Source organism: Ursus maritimus, unplaced genomic scaffold (assembly GCF_017311325.1).
Source record: "Ursus maritimus isolate PB19 unplaced genomic scaffold, ASM1731132v1 scaffold_11, whole genome shotgun sequence".
Taxonomy (NCBI): Eukaryota; Metazoa; Chordata; class Mammalia; order Carnivora; family Ursidae; genus Ursus; species Ursus maritimus.
The window spans coordinates 39483522-39506664 of NW_024423453.1; the positions used below are offsets into that span (position 1 = coordinate 39483522).

Sequence of the window (23143 nt, forward strand, 5' to 3'; positions counted from 1 at the left end):
AACTTTACCATATAGAAAATAGGCAGTTAAATGTTTCTCAAATAATGAAAGTGATCATCATCCATATTGTGACAAGTCAAAATTGTGCACCATATCATGAGCACTGGGTGATTATGGAAATGTTGCATCACTATTGTACACCTGAAACTAATATAACACTGTACGTTAACTATATTGGAATTAAAATAAAGACAAACAAAATTGTGCACCAGGTGATTAGATTCTTTTCTTCTCCACCTGTTCCATACTATTCCTACCAAAGAAGTATATCATAATCTGCTTCTAATCATGAGGATATATCAGACCAACTAAAATCCAGGGACATTAATTTGAGTCATTCCTAGTTCTTTACCATAATAAATAGTGTTTTGTATTTGCTTACATAAATTTATGTGCACGCCTTGATTTTTTTTTTTTTTTTAAGTAGGCTCCACACTCAGTGTGGAGCCCAAGGCAAGGCTTGAACTCACAACCCTGAGATCAGGATCTGAGCTGAGGTCAAGAGTTGGATACGAACTGAGCCACCCAGGGGACCCAATTTTTTGAGGTAACTCCTAGAAGTCAATAAACACACACTTTAAATATGGATACATCTTGCCAAATTGCCCTGAATAAACAATTTACACTTCTTTGACTACTAGTAAAATTGAATGAATTTTCCCACTTCACTGGAAACAAAACAGGTAACATAAATAACTACTACTCTGACCTTTTGTGCATTTTTGTAGGAATCTTTTTCTTCATAATTTGTCATTATTATATATAGCGACATTTACCTTTTATCATTCATTACAAATAGTTAAGTGTGTAGTGACTGTTGCCATGCAGAACTCTAGAACGTTCCTTTTAAGTCATCTTACCAGTATGATTTAGAAAAGAGAAAAACGACCAAATTTTTACATGGTTGTTATGATGTTTAAATTAAAAAATGTAAAGCACCTAAGATAGGGGCACCTGGGTGGCTCAGTCTGTTAAGCGACTTCCTTCGGCTCAGGTCATGATCCCAGGGTCTGGGATGATTCTCCCTCTCCCTCTGCCGCTCCCCCTGTCTGTACTCTTCTGCTCTCTCTGCCAAATAAATAAATCTTTAAAAAAAAAAAAAAAAAGCACCTAAGATAAAGTAGAATCTTCAATGTTACTCTACCACATTTCTGCAAAGCACTACATAAGAAAAGTTTAGAGCTCTTCTAAGTGACTCTACTATGTATTCATGATTCCTGCTATCCATTTTTAGTCAAGCCTTCTATTTATATATTACTTACCTATTAAATTCTGGTAATAAATATAAAAGTTCCTCTACTCTTCTCAGCCTGAAATCCATTTCCCTTCCTGCTTTCAAAAAGAAATGTTAAGTCATTCAAGACCACAGCCTTTCTCTTCCATATCTAAAGGAAATCCTGCTAAGCTCTCAAATTCTCAACAATCTCTCACATAACTTCCACACCAATTTCTTTAGAAAACATGTTCTACACTAGCAGAAAACACTTCCTCACCAGCCACCTACAACCAAACCATTCTCAAATTGAATCCTAGCTCTATCAATATTAGGCCAGTTTCTCTGACAATAACTACCCTTCAGGGGTTGTTATATGACTGAAATGTTTGGGAGGGGCAGTAAGAGCTCTGCCACTTACCAGCAGTGGGACCTTGGGTAAAGTTACTTATGCTCTCTGTGCTTTATTTCCCTAATCTATAAAATGAATAGTGATACCTACACTTCACAGAATTATTCTGAGCCTGGACCATAGTAAATACACAATGAATGATAGCTTCCTTTCCTACCCTTCTACTCTATGACTTCCTTTAAAATACTTAAAGTATCCCTTTAGTCTGTACTTCAGGCTGAAAATACACCCAAATTCTTCAATGATTACTCATGTGACATTAAGTGTAGGTAACTTAAATGTCATGAAGCTTATAAAGTACGTTTTAAAAACCTTACTCTAAAAATTTTTTTAAAGAAACCAAAGGTAAATGTTTAAAAGTCTAGAAGTTATAAAGCAAAGAATCAAACCCAGATTTTACTGTTACAAAAATTTTACTGTTACAAAATTGTGGATTTCCAACAATTTCATTTATCACATACATTGGTATATAACAAAATATAGCCATAAACATGTGATAAATCCAGCCACTGTAAAAGAAAATATTTTTATTAAAACCTGTACTGCCTCACTTCACTCCCATAATTTCCTCAGGCTCACTTCATTTGTATCTGGGCATTTTGATTCCACTTACTCTCTTAGGTAAGACAAATAAAATTAGTTACGGGTATAGATAAACAGCCAGGCTCTAATCAGCAACGATCTGGAACAACTTGACCTTCCCTGAAATATGCTTGGTCTTCAGGCAGAACTAGATCAATAATTCTGATTCAGCAACTCTCAGCCAAACATAGAGATTCAGAAATCTAGACTGACTCTCCACAGGCTTGGTTCCTTTGGGGTAGGATACTGTAGCAATTTTAGACAATCAACCTTTGTATAATTAATGAGCCCAACTCTTAGAAAGTATTCCTACAAGACGAAGTTGTTAATCTTTCCTTTACATACACATTTCCTTCCCGTTCCCTTGAAAATCAGAATTAACTTTTCTTTTTCCTGGGATTTTTATTTATCACTGTCTTCCTCTTCTCTTCACCATCCTGCTCAATTGAGAGCTAACTGTACATAAAAGCCTAAGAAACTGAATAGAACCTGGCCTAATGCATACAGTATTAATTTTAAAGTGAAGTTAAAGTACATATTTCTTTATAATGACAAGTTTTAAAGTAAAGTAAAGCTTAAATTTTACTTTAAAGTAAAATTTAAAGTATAAATTTCTTTATAATGGGGCGCCTGGGTGGCTCAGTTGTTAAGCGTCTGCCTTTGGCTCAGGTCATGATCCCAGCATTCTGGGATCCATCCCCGCATCGGCTCCCTGCTCGGGGAGAAGCCTGCTTCTCCCTCTCCCACTCCCCCTGCTTGTGTTCCCTCTCTCGCTGGCTCTCTCTCTCTGTCAAATAAATAAAATCTTTAAAAATAATAATAATAATAAAATAAAATAAATTTCTTTATAATGACAATTTTTAAAATTCATAAATACACGAATTCCCACTTCACAATCAAAAGTTTTCCATTTTCTCATTTTTTTTTCTACATTAAAATTTCAAACTAGAGGGCAAAACAAGGTAAAGTTGAAAAGAATCTTTCACTGTTCAGTATCTGGAATTTCTGAGATGCAGATCCATCCTTCTATTTCTACACAACACTCAATGAAGTACTTCAGAGACCAAATATCTTTATTATAGTCAGTTAATGATACCTCCAATTCTCTAAATCCTTAACAGCAATATGATCACTAAACCATAACTGGCCATTGAATTCTATTACTAGTGATTAATTAACTATTTCTGAGCTTTATTTCTTTTAATTGGTGGTAGTTTTTAAAGACCACCTTTATTTAGAGTATAACAGATATTGTCTCTTAAAGGATTATTGGTAGTTTTTCTCAAACTTCTCTGAACCTGAAATAAAGGGAAGTATAAAGTCCCATCTATTTAAAAGTAAAGACAGAAGTAGAAAATCCCAAGAAAATATTTGTCTGAGGCTTTAGGTAGTAGTTACAAAATAAAAATAGCTTTTACTGTGCTGATGCTAATTTTAACAAGCTGAAATGCATATCCAAAGTCTGAAGAAGACAAGGAGCAATGGTGGCTCTAAAAAAAAACAGTAATAAAAATGCCTTCCTGACACTACCCTAGAAGTGTTGCCAATTTTCAAACCTAAAAGAGACTACAGCAGAAAAGGATTCTATAAATGGTCTTTTTCAATAATAAGAGAACACTTTACCAACAAAGATAAAAAGGGGGGGTAAAATAGGTGATGGGGATTAAGGGGTACATTTGTTGTGATGAGCACTGGGTGTTGTATGGAATCACTAAATTGTATAACTGAAACTAATATTACACTTAAATTTAAATAAAAACTTTTTAAAAAATCAACTAGTAATAATTATTGGAGGAAAACACCACATGAAAAAAATATTCTGCATTTTTCAACTCAGATAAAATCATAAATTTATGACTTAATTTATTGTTTTAAATTAACATTAAATATTTTTAATACACATATGTAAATGCAGAAGCTACTCTGAACATGTGGAATGATACTGACTTATCTTTTCCTTATCCTTGCACTGATAAACTGGCTCCTTCAAACTGACAGTGTTCCAGACATTCAAAAGAACAAAAAGGAAAATGCAAATATATCATCTGTCTAGTATCTATCCAGGGAATAGCCAACTGTTTATTCAAAGTCCCTAAGGGTCTAAATAAATAATGTCCTTTGCAATAAAGTATCACTAAAACAAGTGCCAGTATTTAATCCCTAGACACCGGATTTTTTAAATTTCTCTCCCTCTCCCTTTCACCAACCCCCAACCTCCTCACCAATTCTGGACCAGTTGCAGGGGGGACAGTCTATATGCCCAGTAAAAACTCTTTATTAAATAAAAGAAACTTCAATTGATTGAGTAAATATAAGCCTCTTGGGTCAAATTTTACATAAAGCAAAGAATCAAATATTTTTCTTCAACGTTAAAAATAAACATGCTAATCAATAATATGCATGGCTCTGATAAACAGAACAGAGCCTAATATTCTAATGAGAAGTATAATTATTATATTTTACAAACTAGCAAATACCCAGCACAGACTGAAAAACAGTCTATTTAGTTCCTTTATTGGGTTAGCTTCATTTTTGTTTTAATCACTTATGCTTTGCATCAATGGTAGAAAAAACATGTTAGCATATCTGAAATAAGAGTAATGGCATCTTAACACATACTGTATTCTGGGCAATTAAACCTGTACTGACGAGTAACTTCAAAATTTCCAGATTTTGATATATTTTAAAATTGTTTTCTCTTTTAGCTTTCTTTTAAAATATACATTTACCCAGGGTATAACTTGTTCTCTGATAAATCTCTTTTATCAGTTACTAAGAAGGATTTGCCATTGTTATTAATAGACTATCCTTTTTTGCTAATAAAATGTTACAGAAGCTAAGGAATATTATCCAAACAAAAATCTGAAATTGTATAATAATCAAAATTTGCATGATAATCAAAATTTGTATACTAAGCACAGTTTCAGTAATGCACAGTTTAAAATTAAATGTACAAATCTTTAATTTTTTTGCAGTTAAAGATTTGGGTGATTTTTCTTTAAGTACAGTTGACACACAATGTTTCATTAGTTTCAGATGTACAACATAGTGATTACACAATTCTAGATATTATGAAATATATATAGAATATGCTTGCTCACCACAAGTGTAATTACTACCTGTCACCATACAATGCAATTACAATACCAATGACTATGTATTTCCTACGCTATATGACTTATTCATTCCATGACTACAAGCCTGTATCTCCCACTCTCCTTCACCTATTTCACCCATACCCCATACCCCCTTTTCCGGCAACCACCAGTTTGTTCTCTGTATTTGAGTCTACTTCTGCTTTTTTGTTAGTTTGTTTTGCTTTTTAGTTGGTGATAATATTATGACAGAAGAATCTCTGACCTCACATAAAGCTGACAAGCTCTAATTCTTTTTCTGGGATCCAACTGTATTCAGTTCTAGTTTCTCTTTGATTGTGCCACATATAAAATTTAGAAATCCCATTCTGATACCAAAATTTCTAAATAGTTTAAATGTTTCTGCTACAAGTCCTATTTTATGTTTTGTATTTACATGGTTTCTTCCAAGGAAATTCCCATGTTTCCTATTGTACCATGTACTTACTATCAACTGTATTTTTTATTAATCAATAATCTAATAATGAATTTTAGCAGTTCATTTTTTTGTTGCTGACTCACTATAAAGTTCAGAACTGAAGTCACCCCAAGGCACAAAGATTCAAGGTTTAAGATCCACAGGGACAGACATTTACTATATCTTCATACTAAGAATATAACACAAGATCAAACCAAGACTAATACCTAACTTACCCAGATCTGCAAGAATAAACTGCCCAGGGGTGCCTGGATAGCTTAGTCAGTTAAGCATCCTACTCTTAATTTCAGCTCAGGTCATGATCTCAGGGTCCTGGAATAGAACCCCTGCTTGTCCCTCTCTCCCTCTGCTCCTCCCCTCACTCTCTCTCACTCTCTCTCACTCAAATAAATAAAATCTTTAAAAATAAATAAATAAACTGTCCAGCTCAGCATGCAATTACAACTACCAATTCATCCACAAATCATTTTCTCCCAATTCTTGCTTGAACCAGAAGAAAACAAACCTAAACATATGTCTCCTATTTTTTTTAATGGCAAATAAATTGAGACCTACCAAAAAGAAAACAAAAATCTCTCAGTTAAAAATATTGATGAAGAGATAACTATTTGTGGGGTTTGGATTCCAAGTGAAAAAAGAACAGGATACATGGGCAAGTATGGTAAACAGAAGTATGTAAAGTGAGGCTGTAGGACAGTGAGAAGTACAATGACTGAAAACGCTATACTGAGTTAGATTTTCCTTATCAAGGTAGTAAGGTTCATGTCAGCAATTAATGGAATGGAACAGAAATAAACCATATACCATATAACAAGGAGACACCATATAACAAGGACAATAAGAGCACAGTGAAAGAGGAAAGAAACAGTCAGTTATGAAAAACAAATGATAAAAACAAAGACCATCACCACAAAGATTTGGAATAACTTAACGAGGAATTTTTTTTCTTAATTAAGGGGTTTTAGGGAGAAAGAAAGAGCTAACAATTCTAGCACAAAACGGGAATGCCTGGGAACTATCTGAGAAACATCACCACCAGAAATTTAACAAAATTTAAATAATGGAGGAAAGGGGTACAATATAGGCTGGATACAGGGTTTTGTGGGGGTTTGCCAATAAATAAACAGCTTTCAAAATAGCAAATTATTTTGTAATTCTGCATACGGTTCTTCAGGGTGAGTTTATATAATAATGGATATACTGGAAAAAGTACAATGCTTCCGAAATATATTTATCATACTGTTTTATATCCAATATTGCCCAAATATCTCAGCTTTCTGTTTCTTATCTCTTCTGAAGACTGCATGATTTGAATTTTGAAAAATATATTTAAAAGCAATCAGAGGATTGCTTTAATTACTTTGTCCCATAAACTGAAATTAAAAGCCAATATATTCAAAATAAGATGAAAATATTTTACTCAGTGTACTATGAACCTCTAAACTTACTACATTTGCTCTGGGAAGTTATTAGAAATTCACTAATACTGAGTTTAAAAGATGGCCTACCTTCTGCCTTTTTCCCAAATGAAGGAGTTCTAGAAAAATCACAGTTACTTTTTTTTTTTAAGGGTTTTGGATGGGGGAAAAAGAACAAAATTTGCATTCACCCAATATAGATTACCAAATTGTTTCTCCTCCAAAGTAAAACAAAAACATAATGGGAAAATCTGGTAGAGTTCTACACTTACTTTCTTTTATATTTTCTCACTTTAACAATGACAAAAAAAGGAACAATGTACCACGCTACTGTAAGATGTTAGTAACAGGGAATGGGAAGTAATGAGAATTGGGAATGCTGAAGTAGTATATGGAACTCTGTACTTTCCATTCCATTCTTCTGTAACCTAAAACTGATCTAAAAAAGTAAGGTCTATTTGGCTTTTTTTTTTAATTTTTAATAAAACAAAGGCAACCCAGCACAAAACTCTGTGTACTACTACTGCAGATTTTGGTTTCCAGGTAGAAATTTTTTTCAATAAATTGAATATTGTATAATTATGCATAAACATAATACAAGATTAATGATAAAATTTTGAAAAAGACACTAACATGCCTAAACATTTTTAGACATTAAAAAATCAAAACTGCCAGTAGTTCAACCACATGTAAATAATCAAATAACTTCAGAGTATATTTCCTAGCTATTTCCATGTATAAAAGATATATACTTCCATAGCCACGGTTACATGGTATATGTAAAGTATTGCACGTATTTTTTTACTTAACCAACTGTGAACACTTCCTCTTATCACTACACATTAAGAAAAATTATTATGTTTAAGTGATGAAAATATTGAAATAACTTGATATAATTTATTTGATACTACTCAAATTTATTTGGAAAATTATGAAACAATCAACAGTAAAAAAAAAAAAAAAAGCATAATGATTTATAACATGCCTAACAAAATATCTTATCTTTATCAAAAATCTTCAACTTTGCAAAAACGGGATCTAAAAACTTTTTTGTTCAAATCATTAATAACTAACTCACCAGGTGATTCTCCTCCTACATCTGAGGCTTGGCTTGAGTCTACTGAAGAAACCACGCTGACAGCATTGGTAGGTAAACTTGTAGTAAGTGTAGAAGGTAAGACTGCCGATTTTTTTGTTGCAATGATGACACTTCTGTAATAAAGAAAGTAAACAGATTTTAAAATACAAAAGGTCACTCAACCTAATTACGTTAATTTCAAAACAGAAAGTAGGAAACCAATTTCTTTCTATAATTTACTTATTTCTATTTTGGTGTACAATTTAGAATATTCTCTCAAGAAATCTCTCCAATGGCATTCATATTCATCTGAATTTCAATGTTTTAGAATGAAGACAGTGTCCTATGGAAATATAATAATCCACTATAACATTTGAACTTACAATTACTATCTAAGATTCTTCAAATTTATGATCATCTTTAATTATCCAACTTAAGTAAAATATAACCAAACGTATATAAAAAAGGAATTTTGGCACTCAAGTGGAAAAGTAATTAACTTTTTCTTAACCTCAGAATTGAAGCAGAAAACTCAACACGTTTCTACACGGATTTTAAAGCACCATTAATCTGAAATCATAAAACCTTAGAAATCTTATAAGGTAAAAAAAAAATGCAGATATAAACAATTTTTAACATTTATATAATCCAAGTTTTTCTTTTTAAGCTCCAAAGACTATCTTGATATTATATAGAAAAAACAACGCATAGGTATAAAAGCTAGATGCAAAAAATTCCAAATAATCAAATTCGTTCATTTTGTCTATTATTCAAACACCGGTATTTATGATACACCAATTTCAATTAAAGTGTAATACTTTATACCAAAATAGTAACTAAAAGACCTTATTAGGCATAACTAAAAGGCATTTTTAATTGAAGTTAGCTCCCCATAAACATGCAAAAACCCAGTTAATGAGGTAAAGAGGACAGCTGATATATAATGCACTCCCACAGCAGTGCTTACTTTTAATTACCTGGTGTTAACCATAAGCCTAAAGTCTTCAACATTCAATTTATTTAATCACATCTTTTGTTGACAATATTGTAACTGCAAGCTTCAAGTAGTCCCTTAACAGCTTTAAAGTATTCAGTTTCTAAATAAAGTTACTTAGATACTTGATCCCAATAAATGTATTCAAAATTGGAAATTATGTAATTCCAGTACCTTAAAAATACATTTTGTTTTTGTTGCTATACCAAAGAAAGACAATATAAAGGGAAATAGGTTCTGTTTTACTTCAGTGCCTATCATGTGATGGCAAACACTGTTGCCAATTAAATCAAGTTCTCTTGTGTTAGGCATGGCTTATTCAATGTACTTGGGGGTAGCTGGTGTCACATCATTATAAGGGTGACTGCCAATGTTAACTATACACTAAAAAATAGAAGTAACAGCCACCTGAGCCCTCAATCCAAAATGGTGTGCTTAAATCATGGTAGCTTATATCAGATGAAGATTATTGACTTTAGGGGGAGTAGATACGACCCTGTGTGTGTGCACGCTAGCGGTACACTCAAAGTAATACAAAATGTAATTTATGCATTTCCTACTCAAGGCAGAAAGTCATAAACCCATTGTTTAAGAAAATCTCTAGGTACATCCTTAGCAACGTATTTTGGAGGTAAGAGTGCTATGTAGAATTTACTTTCACGTTTGTTCACAAAAGAAAGAACTCGTAAGATCTAGTTCACTCATACAATAGTTAAGCACTGAAATGAGCAACAGAAAATAGTATTTAGAAAACTGAAGTTGTTTTTTCCATAATTGAAATTTAAGACATAAAACTACCGTATGTACAAGCCCACTCTTAGGAATTTCCTCAAGATAACTTATGTCCACAAAAAATGAGTATGATAATGTTCAAGAGGCCTTATCTAACAGCCAAAAACTGGAAGAGCTTAGAATCCTTTCAAAAGAAAAATGAATAAGTGATATGCTTATACAATGAAACAATAATCAGCAATTAAAAGAAATTACTGATGAACATAAGCTAGGTGAATTTCAAAAGTGTTATGTTGAGTGAAGAAAGTCTTATACAGAAGAACACAAACTTTGTATTTCCTTTTACATGAAGTTCTAGAAAAGACAAAACTAACCTATGGTGGAAAAGAATCAGAAGAATAATTGCCTCTAGCTGGGAAAGCACATGAGGGAACTTTCAAGACTGATGATGTCTTGATTGAGGACTTGGGTTACACAGGTGTACAAAGTTGTCAAAATTCATCAAACGGTACACTTAAGATCTGTGCCTTTCAATGCATGTACATTTTACCTTTAAAAACTGTACGGATCTCTCGTTAAAGATCTGCATGCTGAAATGTTTACAAAGTGAACTGATGTCTGTTGAAACATAAAAAAATAAGACTAATGGATAGAGGGATGGATATATGAAGAATTATATGATGAAGCATAGAGAGTTAAAGGTTAATTGCAATATCTCAGTGACGGGGTCTGTGGGTGTTCACTGTGTAATTCTTTCAATTTCTCTGTTTGAACATTTTCACAATAAAACATAGGAAAACTAGTAACAGAAAAAATTCACCACAGATGTTCCTTAACATGCACAATTTCTATTTGTCCAAGATGACATGGTTAATTAAAGGTAACAAAAACTTGATCTCATTTCTAACCCTTAAAGCCATTACCATTAATAATGTTATCAATCATGTATGCTTGTTCTTTATTACAGTTGAGCAAATATTTATTTTCTAAGATCTTTCTCATATTCTCATTCCTAACACAACTAAAGTGAGGCTACCTATATGAATTTACATTTAATCCAGCATTCCTCACACACATCTGCAATATGCTCATACAGTTCCTGAGCACGTATGTCATTTCACAACTCTGCCCTTTGCATATGCTATTCCTCAGCCAAGATGCCTTTCTTAGCCCTGACTGCCAGTAACCTCTTCCTTCTCACCTTTCAAAACCTTGCTTACAGGTAAGTTTCCCCAGAATCTCCAAGTCAAAGTTCAAAATGCACTATTCTTCATGTTTCCACATGATCCTATTATATAAATTTATAAATTAATAACTATGATTTAAACTGACGATATGCCAAGAATTATTATTTAATTTTCCAAACAATCCTAACATACATATTACTTCCACTTTAAAAGTTAAAAGAGTAAAGCTTAGATAGGTAAAGTAACTCGCCAAAGTAAATGCCCTACAATTCCAGATTTGTCTAAACAAGAGGCTCCAATTTGAACTATTTTCTCCTATTGACCTTTTTCTGAAGTTTCATTGAGATATAATTCACATATCACACAATTTAAGTGTACAATTAAATGGTTTTTAGTATATTCAGAGTTATGCAACCATTACCACAATCATTTTAACATTTAAACACAATTCTATAGCATAATCACCTACAAGCAATAATAATAAAGATTTCCAAGATATAAAATTATGCATATATAACTAAAATAAAAATACATATGCTCAAAAATGGAGAAAGTTCTCAATTCTTCAGCCTACTTATTATTAATTATTAATAAATACTAGTTTATAAATATAAATAATTTTTTAATTATATAATAATTTAAATAATACATAATAGAGATATGAAATTAATCAATTTCCAAATTCTTTGCTGATTCAAATCATTTCTGAGGAAGCAAAATAATAATGATTCAGCTTTGGTCCACATAAAAAAAAGAAAATTCAGGGGCGCCTGGGCTGCGCAGTCATTAAGCATCTGCCTTCGTCTCAGGGCGTGATCGAGCCCCATATCAGGCTCCTGGGATCGAGCCCCATATCAGGCTCCTCCGCTGGAAGCCTGCTTCTTCCTTTCCCACTCCCCCTGCTTGTGTTCCCTCTCTCCCTGGCTGTGTCTGTCAAATTAATAAATAAAATCTTTTAAAAAAAAAAGAAAATTCAAAGTCATAATGATCCAATTTAAAGAAAAAGAAATGGGCAGATTTCAGGATATTTTCCTCTACCTTACTAACTGTTTTCATTATCATAAGGTCTCCATGTCAAGTTTTCAATAAAGGTGATCTTTAAACTATCATATTTATCATGTACGTAAGTATAAATTTAAGCTAATAAAGCATGTCCTACAGTTAAAAAAAGTTGCAGGAATTTATCTTTACCATTACTCAAGAATGATCATGAAAGGACTAACATTTCACATTTCTCTAAAATGCTTTGGAAAACACAAAGAAAATGCAATGTACATTTGGCACAAATTTGAGATCCTATATGCCAAGCAATGTGCTAGGAAGATTTCTGGCTTTGTTCTCCAGGTACAGCTTAAGTTTCTATTTAACAGACTAAATGAAATCCTTGTTAATATTTAAGAAGCAAATAACTCTAAATTGTTAGTATCTGCCATCAACTTTAACAAAAAGCACTTCAAACTTTTTGGTATAAAGAATTTGTAAGACAGATATGTCTTTTAGTTTTAAAGCTAACTTTCCAAACTGTCAATTAAAAACCAACTATTAAAGTATAAAATTTTACATATTATAATTTTCTTTTTTTAAAGATTTAAACATTTATTTATTTTGGAGGGTGAGAGAGAGAGAAGGGGGGGAGGGTGGAGGGGAGGGAGAGAAGCAGACTCCCCACTGAGCACAGAGCCCAACCCAGGGCTCAATCCCAAGACCCTGATCATGACCTGTGCAGAAATCAAGAGTTGGATGCTTAACCAACTGAGCCACCCAGGCTCCCACGTATTATAATTTTCTTTACAAACTCACTGACTTTAATGAATAACTAGTATCTGTGAGACACTATACTTAGAATATATATAAATTATTTATAACAATCCAATTAAGAACTATATATTATCATCCCCATTTTACAGATGACAAAGTAATTTTCCTAACATTCCACATACAGAAAGTGTAAACACTGCTGACTTTTTTTTAAATATGAACAAGGGAGACTTCTGTGAAAGTTTCTTTTTATTTAGTCAAAACAAAGAGCAACAATGTCTTCCAGATCACTAAGGCTCAGAAGTTCCATTTCAGAACCATATCGTTTCAAATATCATAAACTTTCACATAAATGCTATTTTATTTAACATGCAAATAGTTCACTAAAGAAGAAAAGAGCATTTTAAGCCTAGCACTTTACTCCCTAAGGATCTAATTGAAAAGCCAGACAAGCCCTTGAACTTTATCAAGATAAATCCCTGGCATCCACTAATCACCAGAGTGGATCTTCAAATTAGATAAGAGCAAGAACTCTGGCATGGGAATGAACACAAACACCTTGCCATCCACAAAGGCCCACAACCTAGCAGCCTTTCAGCAAGGTTCCACTCATGTAGCTGTTACTCTAAACTTTCCAGCTATTGCTTGGGAGTTGATAATTCTTAAGATATGAGGAGAGTTGTGATTTCTGACACAGCATTCCAGAGATAAATACATGATCAGAGGGATGCTTTTAAATTCCCAAAGATATTCCACTGGCCTAAGCCTGCATGAAAATAGTTTTTCAAAAGGTGTCTCTTGCTAAGAAAAAGAGGGAGGAAAAAACAGAGCACTTTGCTTGCCAACAGACAATACGTTAAGTGCATACCAGACATGTAAGTTCCAAATAACACCCTGAAAAACACTATCACAAAAATTTCCCTTTGTATTCTATTTCAATAAACCCCTTAATGTATTACTGAGGCATGGTTTCCCTAAATTAGTTCATAACTCACTCACTGAAGGTATCACTAAGGCACGGATTTAATTTCTACACATTCTTAAAAGAATAAATGTCCCAAATATTTCAAAAATTTGAAATATTTGGGACATTAATAAGGAAACTCTCTTTGACTAGATTAGGAAGATTATATTAAAATAAAAATCTACCCTCACTTAAGTATTTGACTACTCAACTTAAGATTAATACAAATTTAAACAAATAATGAAAATTAAGAATATTTTAAAAACTAGTTATTTACACCTCTTTCCACCCTCAAAATACAGCCATTGCTATGAACAGTTTTAAACATACATTTTGAGGCATATCTGAACAGATTTACCTAATTTTTAAAAAGATCATAAATTTCAAACTATTTTGTACACTGCTTTTTCATTTAATAATATATCTACAATATCATTTTACATTAACAGTGTTCTGCTTTTCTCACTTTACTATATGTGTATATAGTAAGCTTGGAACCAATACTTCATAAATTGGCAACTATGTTTGCATAACACAGCCAAATGACAAGGTCTAGAATCAGTCATCCATGTTTCAAATCTTACTTCCACAATTTATTAGCATAAGAGCTTGACTACCTACTTAATTTCCCTGTGCCTCAGTTTTTTCATCTGTGAAGAATAAAAAATAGTATCTACCTTTGAACCTACTTACCTAAAAAATGCTTTTAGACTAGACTTTCACAGAGCAAAAGCTTGATAGTATTAGCTTAATTAAGAAATTTCTCCAGCAGAAAATATTTTATACTTGCGTGTCTTCTGATTTAATTTCTAGTAGTAATTAAGTTTACATATTTTAAATTTTAATTAATATTGCCAATTTTCACTCAAATAAATTGTATTAATATGCCCTCTCCACAATGTAAAAGTGTTTTTTCATGCCCTCAGTAACACTAGGTATCATCTTTTAAACCTCTGCTAATTTAATCAAATGAAATTATCTCGTGGTTATTAAAATTTTTATTTCCTTCATTATTAGTGATACAGACCGTCTTTACATTTGCATATTAACAGTATTTATCTTCTTATATATGAACTCTCTGTTCCCGTTATTTATTCATTTTTCTAGCAGATTAGTCATTTTATTTATTCGTTAACATCTTATACACACAGACACACACACACACACACACACACACATACTTGGAATATAATCCTTTTATCTGCAATATGTATTCCAACTCTTTAGTGTCTATGCATACACACATACACACAACAGAAAGCAGCAATGGCTAAATGTCTTATTAGGTGGGAGAGCTAAGTTCACATTTATTGAGTGACTCCTTCATGCTAAGTGTTATAGATTAATATATCTTCAATATCATTTCCCATCAATACATACTGTTCTGCCTTTTTGGTCTTTTGTCTTTAGCTGTGTAGTATCACACAATTTAATGATAAGGAAGCTGAAGCTCAGTGGTATAACTAGTCCAAATTCACTAATAAGTTATAGAACCAGAACTCAAACTCAGTTTTGTCTGATTTCTAGAATCAATAATTTAACTCCTATGTTATAAAGCCTATTTAAAAAAGCAGCCACTATACCTGTAATGTCACAATATAAATATATCAATATGCTATTTACCTGGAATTTAGGCTGTGTCAATGTCATCACTCCGCACACTGACCTCATCTTTAAAGAGAGGCAGAAGGAACAAGATGACAAGGGATGATGGCAAAAATACCCTCCACTAAAATTATATATTCCCTGCATTCTTTCAGAGCATCTTAAGCACTATAAACAATTTTTAACAGCTTGGATACCTAATGTTCCAACCCACAGCAAGCCTGACGTAGAAAACTAGGAGATGAGAGGAAATAAAGAGAAGAGGAGACACAGAAATAACCGACAGAAGGAAATTATGATGAGGATATGTCAGAAGAAAACAGAAGCCAACTCGAAGGAATCTCACTGGCCAAATCAGAGAGACAATCTGAGCATCAACATAAAGCATAACAATCACAATGGATTATAACCTCCTGAATAAAATAGGAAATCATTAAGCCATAAAACGAACTGAATTCATTTGATCAGGATGATAAAAGTCTCACCGTATCTCTTTACAAGAAGTACTTTAACAGTGGAGAAACCCAGAAAATATCGCTTTAATAAATGATCAGAATGAACATCAGCACTAATAAAATAAATAACCATGTGTGCCACCTGTTGGAATGCAATGAGAAGAAAAAGAGCCACTTCTGCAATCTTTCTGACAAAAACGCATCAACTTGAATATAATCCTAAAGAAACATTAGACAAATCTGAGGGACATTCTACAAAACAGCTGGGCTATCATCTCCTAATGTCAAGATCATTAAATTCGAGGAAAGACTGAAGAACTGTTCTTCTAGATTAAAGGAGAATAAAGAGACACAACAAAATATAACACATAATTCTGAACTGGATCCTTCTACTATAAAGGGTATTATTAAGACAATTAATGAAACTTAAAAGGTGTTTGAAGATTAGAAGGTAGTATAATATCAGTATTAATTTCCTTATTTTGACTAATGTATTGTGGTTAAGTAGAAAATATACAATAAAATATTCAAAGGGGATGGACTATTGTGTCAACTTCCTTCAAATGACTCCAGAAAAACAAAAGTTCTTTTAACTGGCATATAAAGAAGATCTTTACCTTCTCTATTAAGTTAGAGCTTATACCCAGATAAAAATAATGATGTTTGAAAAAGAGTATGTTTAATAACTCAATACATACATGTCTTATAGATAGAAGTTCAGAACGTTTAATAACATATAAAAAATTTTTCAGGCACATTAGCAAAAGGTTTATTAGGCAGCAGAACCAATAAAATCAAGAACCTATAGTCTGCTTTCTCAAGCTGTCAAGCTCTAAACACCATGCTGAATTCTTGAGTCTACTGGAATCCACAGCTGCCCACTTTTATTTTTTCCCACAAAGTCTGGCTCCGTACTGGCAGCAAAGGAGTTAAAGGTAGCCATTTGTGAGTACAGGTGATTTCTAATTTTCTAGCAAACAAAATTATGTACCGTACAACTTGCAAATGAAATATTAAAATTAAATATTAAAATTATTTTTAAATCGTCTTATGGGTAGGATGAGAAATAAAATTTTAATACCTTGTTGTCTACCTACAAGCTTTTTATACAACAAAATAGCCTTTTAATTTTTATAAACTAGATCAAAACATCCCTTTCTAATGCTGAAGCTACAAAATTTAATAGAGTTCAATTAAATTCCTGTTCATCCTCTAAATGTTTGTAATTCATAGATAGAAGCAGACCAAAACAAAAGACTATTAACAGTACCTATCAAAAGATCTGAACTGCACAGGTTGTTCAACAGATAGATCACTGAGAGCTCCAAGGCAGGCTGGTGGCAGAAGGGCAGGATCCACTGTGACTCCATCTGCTGGTATATTAACCAAGCTTCGAAGAATGTCCTTTACATTGACATTTTTTGAAACTGGAACTGATGACGCAGCCTTGTTCTCCAACTCATTTCCTCCATCATTTCTGGTTTCCTGAGATTTATTGACTTCTAAAGAAAGAGTGCACAGCGCCTCACTGATTGCATCTGGGCCTGCGCTGACACTTGGAGGTACTGCAGGAGGAGCTACATCCACACTGCTTCCTAAGCCAGCAACTGTTTCTTCCCCAATGCCTGAGTCCCTCCTTCGAGTAGATGACATGCTTTCAGATTTTTCCACTGATGCTGGTGTTAACGGACGAAATGCTGATGGTGTATTTTCTACATCTTACCCAGAAACAGAAGAAAAGTAAGAAAAAAAAATTTAGAACCAATTTTTAAAGGGTACATTCAGTCGTAACAGCCATCTACTATTTTATTTACTTTTTTAAGTTTTTATTTTATTTTAATAAGTTTTTTATTTTAATTTCAGCTTGTTTACACACAGTGTTATATTAGTTTCAGGTGTACAATGAAGTGATTCAACACTTCCATACATCACCCACAAGACCCTGTGCTCATCACAGTAACTGTACTCCTTAATCCCCATCACCTAGTGAACACACCCTACCATCTACTATTTTAAATTATGAAATACACGGCATGTTCTAAAAGGCAAAAATAAATTACATAGTCTATATAATACACTGCATTAGTATACCTATAATCAAAATAGATGCTTTAATAAAATACTGAGAAAAATAAAAATAAATAACAAACTATCTGAGAAAAACGCATCAAACTGAATATAACATACTAATGAAGAGTAACACAAGGTTGAAAGCCAATGGCCTACAAGAAAAAACCCAAAATCCTTAGGATAAAATAAAGACTCTTCAATAATAGAAGTCTGCTAGAATGTAAACTTAACCAAGGCAGGGAATTTGTCTTCTTTAACACTTCACGTCCAGCACCTGTAACAATGCCTGGGCTCACAATAATGCCTGGTAAATAGTAGGTGGTCAGCAACTATTTATCAGATGACTATTCATTTCCAACTTTGTCTCCTGCTACTCTTGCCACCAAATTTTATACTTTACAACACCAAATTACTTGCAATCTGCTGAACATGAGACAATGTTTTGGGTTTCTGTGCCTTTATACAATATTGCTATTTCTTTGGACAGTAATTCTAAGATATCTACCTCAAACAGTTTCTACTTTCTAAAAAATATGTCATCTCTACCATGTGCAAAAATAATTCGATAATCTTGAACATCTAGCTCAACAAGGAGCATCACCTATTTTCTCTTTTTGACTTTCATTCCCTCTAATCAAGCACTCACTGCATTCCAACAAAAATGCTCCATCTTGCTAAATCCAATGGTCACCAAAACTCTCCATCTTGCTAACTCCAATGGTCAGTTCTCAGTCCTAATAGCACTTGACACAGCAGCAGCAAAAGATCATCCCCTCCAAATTGGTAATACTTTTTTCACTTAGCTAATAGGACATCATACTCTTCTGGTTTTTCATCTATTACCTCACTGGTTGTTCCTTCTCAATTTCCTTCACTTCTTTTTCTCCCTGATTTCTTAGGTTGGAGGGACTTAGCACTTACCTTCCCTTTCAACATTTATTCCCTCAGTGATCTCATTCATTCTTAAACTTTTCAAATACTTTTAAAATCAACAACAGCAAAAATCAGACTTAAATAAGTGCCTACTCTACATCTTCTATGTCTAAAAGATACCTCAAACTCGATGTGTTGAAAACTGAATTTATCTTTCCCTGAAAAGGTTTCGCCTTCAGTCTATCCAACTGCACCTTATAGTCATTCTTGATGACGTTCCAACTTTCACATAACCACAACTAGTATTTAAATCCTGTTCTCCCTACCATCAAAATATATCCAGAATCTGACTACTGCTCACCAGCTCCACAGCTCCCGCCTTAGTCCATCCCAAAATCCATTCTTCCCTGAATTATTGCAATATCCTCCCAACTGGTTGTGTTAGACTGTTCCATTAATAATCCTGTTCGGCCCATGCCTCCTGGTATTCACCCCCCTGAATGTGGCTGGGCCTCACTTACTTTAACCAACAGAATGTGGCAGTGGGCCAGGTCTGTGCCCAATCTTTACAAAGGTCTGGCAGCTTGTGCATTTCTCAGAATCCCTGAACACCTCTGTAGGCAAGCTGGCTACCTTACTGCAGAGAACATGTACAGAGACTACGTGAAAAGATAGAGGCCCTCCAAACTAATGATGGAACACCAAGGAATTTCAGCTGAGACCAACTGTCAAGGCCCAAGACATTTAACACCAGCTGAACCACTTCAAGTCTGGCAGCCTCAACTCTTGGGGCCATCCTAGCTAGGCAGTAGATGTGTGAGTAGAAAAGCCACTTCAGACCCCAGCAAACATTGTTTAGAGCAGGGATGAATTATGCCCATTGTGCCCTGTCCAAACCAAATTCACAGAATCATGATAACAAGATTAAAACAGTTATGGTTTTAGCCACTGAGCTTCAAAGTAATATGTTACACAGCAGTATATAACTAAAACAGGTTTTTTTCCCTGGCTCTCTCGAGTGTATTCTCCATACAGAATCCCAACTGCTACTTTTAAAAACAAGTCAATCCTAACTCCTGTCTCAAAACCCTCAAATAATTCTCCATTTTCCTTAGAGTAAAAATCCATACTACATTTCTCCTGGTCATCCCTAGTATTTTTCTCTATTCAATTTTACCTTTTCTTAGCACTCACCACCTTCTAAAATACTATACAATTTACTTATTACCTGCACTTCTTTTCTATCTTCTCTCACTAGAATATAAGCTCCAAGAGGGCATTTTTTTTCCTCTTTTCCTCAAGTACCCAGTAGGTACTGAATGCATGTTTATTAAATAAATAAATCACCTCCACTGAGTGGTAGCTACTGCTACAACTAAAATAGTTGCTTCTCTAACTATACCTTTATAATCTGCAGCTACTTCTAGAATACTCCAGTTATTACAGTTTTTTTTTTAAAGATTTCGTTTATTTATTCGACAGAGATAGAGAGCCAGCAAGAGAGGGAACACAAGCAGGGGGAGTGGGAGAGGAAGAAGCAGGCCCACAGCGGAGGAGCCTGATGTGGGGCTCGATCCCATAACGCTGGGATCACGCCCTGAGCCAAAGGCAGACGCTTAACCGCTGTGCCCCCCAAGCGCCCCCAGTTATTACAGTTTTTTGTTAACAAATCTGTCTCTTATAAAACATGATTTATTCTTCACAATAAATGCCAAAGCAAACAAAAATGTTTAAAACTTTATGTGCAAAGGATAACATTTTCTCACTGATGTTTTAATTAAAGAAGAGATATCGTCTCCCAATTGCAACTACGTACATGATACTTAAAATAAATTGAAATATTTAGCTGTTAATTTAAAAACGTACACTCTCACTTTATGCATACACCTATTTAAATTCCAGAATCAGTATTTTAACTATTAGGTAATGTTTTACTTAAACCTTGGACGCCAGATAACAAGATATGGAAACTTACCAGGAAGTGATAAATTCCCATGTTCACTACTAGTTTCCTTAAATGACTGGTTGCGCCTTTCATTTTGGGGTTCCAAAATGTCTCTATACTTTGAGACCATAAGAACAGAGATAAAGTACACAACTGCCAAGGCTAAAAACTGAGCTTGTTTGCTATCCTCCTGGGGAAAAATAAAAGTAGTTGATCATGCCACTACTAAATGAGATGTATCAATCTTATTTTATGTGATAACATTTAAATATAAAACATGGCCAAAATCTTTCAACATATGCAGAAAATAATAAATTCACCTTAGCAAAGATTAGGCAAAGACTTTTGAAAAAATGCCTGTCAATGAGAGGTTTTATGCTTGTGAAACATGGAAAGAGAGAATTTGGCTTGTTTTTGAAAATTAAGTAACTCAGTCTGAAGGCATATATGGCCCAATATACTTCATAAAATTAATCAAGTAAGAAATTACCATTATATATGAATAATTATTTTTACTTCTAATCATAAGAATTAAAATATGTGTTAAAAATCACAATTTTCCTAAAAGACAAACATTCAAGAAAAAAAAAGTGAGGTAATCAGATACAGAACAGGACGCCAAAGGAATTCTCAAGAGTATTTTAAATAGTACAGACAACCAAGTGTCTAAGATTGAAAATAGGTGCCTGCCAGAAAGAAAAGGACAAACTAGATTGACCTCTACAAGAGACCAGGGCTTCATCTTAGCTCTACAGATCACCTACATATCTGTATACTGATGACCTCTTCATCTATTCAAATCTTCCATCTTCAAAGGGACCCTGAACAGATCACTATTCTGATAACTTTTCAAAATAATTTAAAGGAAAAACTCAAACTTGTCCATCAAATTCTGAAAACTAAAGGTACCTTGAGTAACAGATAAATTTAGGATAAGGAAAACAAAGAACACTGTTGCCTGGCAGATAAATAAATGGCAACCAAAGGTGCAAATGAAACTAAAGTTAATTAACCAGTGTCAAATGTGTTCGACACAATCAATTTCTGGGTGCACGCGATATCGTGCTCTACCTGAACATTTCCACTTGATACAATTATTAGAAGTATTTATAATCTGACAAAAATCTATGGTACTCTTTAGGCTCATATGCAAGATCTTATTAGTCTTGATGGAAAAGTTATATGTACATTTTCCCTTTTTTATTAATCATTTCTTTTCTCTAGACACTCCTGTGAAGTTCTGCTGCCACACGATCCTGACACTATTATAAGAACTGTTGCTAATGATGGCAACATTAAAAATGTAGATAAATAACTTACCTGATCTTTTTTTTTTTTTAAGATTTTATTTATTTATTTGAAAGAGAGAGAGCACGAGCAGGGGTAGGAGCAGAAGGAGAGGGACAAGCAGACTCTGCACTGACCGTGGAGCATGATGGCAGAGCTCCATGTCATGACCCTAAGATCATAACCTGAGCCAAAATCAAGAGTTGATTTCAGTTGATCAATCAGCTGACTGAGCCACCTAGGCATCCCTTGATTGTAACTTCTTAATCTATTACAAATCATCTATGCCTATCTACTTCTTAGCCCATTAATAAGTTCAGTATTTACTTATTACCGTATAAAATTTATAATGCAAGCCTGATTTCTGTCCAATAAGAAACATCCAAGGGATCCATATGTTTAAGTCCTAAATCGCCAAATAAATTTGTTTTCAATTGTAGCTGTCACTTACTGAATACTTACAATGGATCAGGCACTATACTATACTTCAAACACATTCATTAACCCCTTTGAACAAGATGAGGCCTAGAGAAATAATTTACCTAAAGACAGAAAGTAAGTGAGAAAGCAAACATGAACTCAGATTAGAGTGATTAAAAAGTTTAGCACTTAACCTCAGGGTAATAACTTTCTTTATACTGTCGATCTAAGGTCATTTCCTTTTTCATCAAAGTTTGCTTATGCTAAAAGAGCCTCCGGGACAGAGTCTGGGAAATGCGGTCTTTTCTCTTTTCTAAAACTCCTACAAGGTGATTATAAAACTTTTTTAATTACAAAAAAAATTTTTTAATTATTTATTACTTTCAGAAATTACATGTTAAACATAGGAGATATCTAATTCTTTATCCAAATAGCATGAAATAAAAAGTTGTTATCAAGTTCTAAAGAGCCAAATCATATAGAGCCAGGATGAGGAGTTTTTATTTCATTTTAAGTGCTACAGGAAGCCATTAGAGAATATTTAAAGCAAAAGAGTTATATTACCTATTATAGATTT

General features: G+C 33.5%; 1 protein-coding gene across 1 annotated transcript in view; it reads right to left on the reverse strand.

Moving 5' to 3' along the window:
- Window positions 1-23143, reverse strand: part of LRBA (LPS responsive beige-like anchor protein) — a 762114-nt gene that overhangs the window by 547950 nt on the left and 191021 nt on the right. The window contains exons 29-31 of the mRNA XM_040626351.1: window positions 20890-21049; window positions 17242-17689; window positions 8277-8410 (exon numbers count right to left, since the gene is read on the reverse strand). Coding sequence (XP_040482285.1) covers window positions 8277-8410; window positions 17242-17689; window positions 20890-21049 — 742 coding nt within the window. The remainder of the gene's footprint in view (window positions 1-8276; window positions 8411-17241; window positions 17690-20889; window positions 21050-23143) is intronic.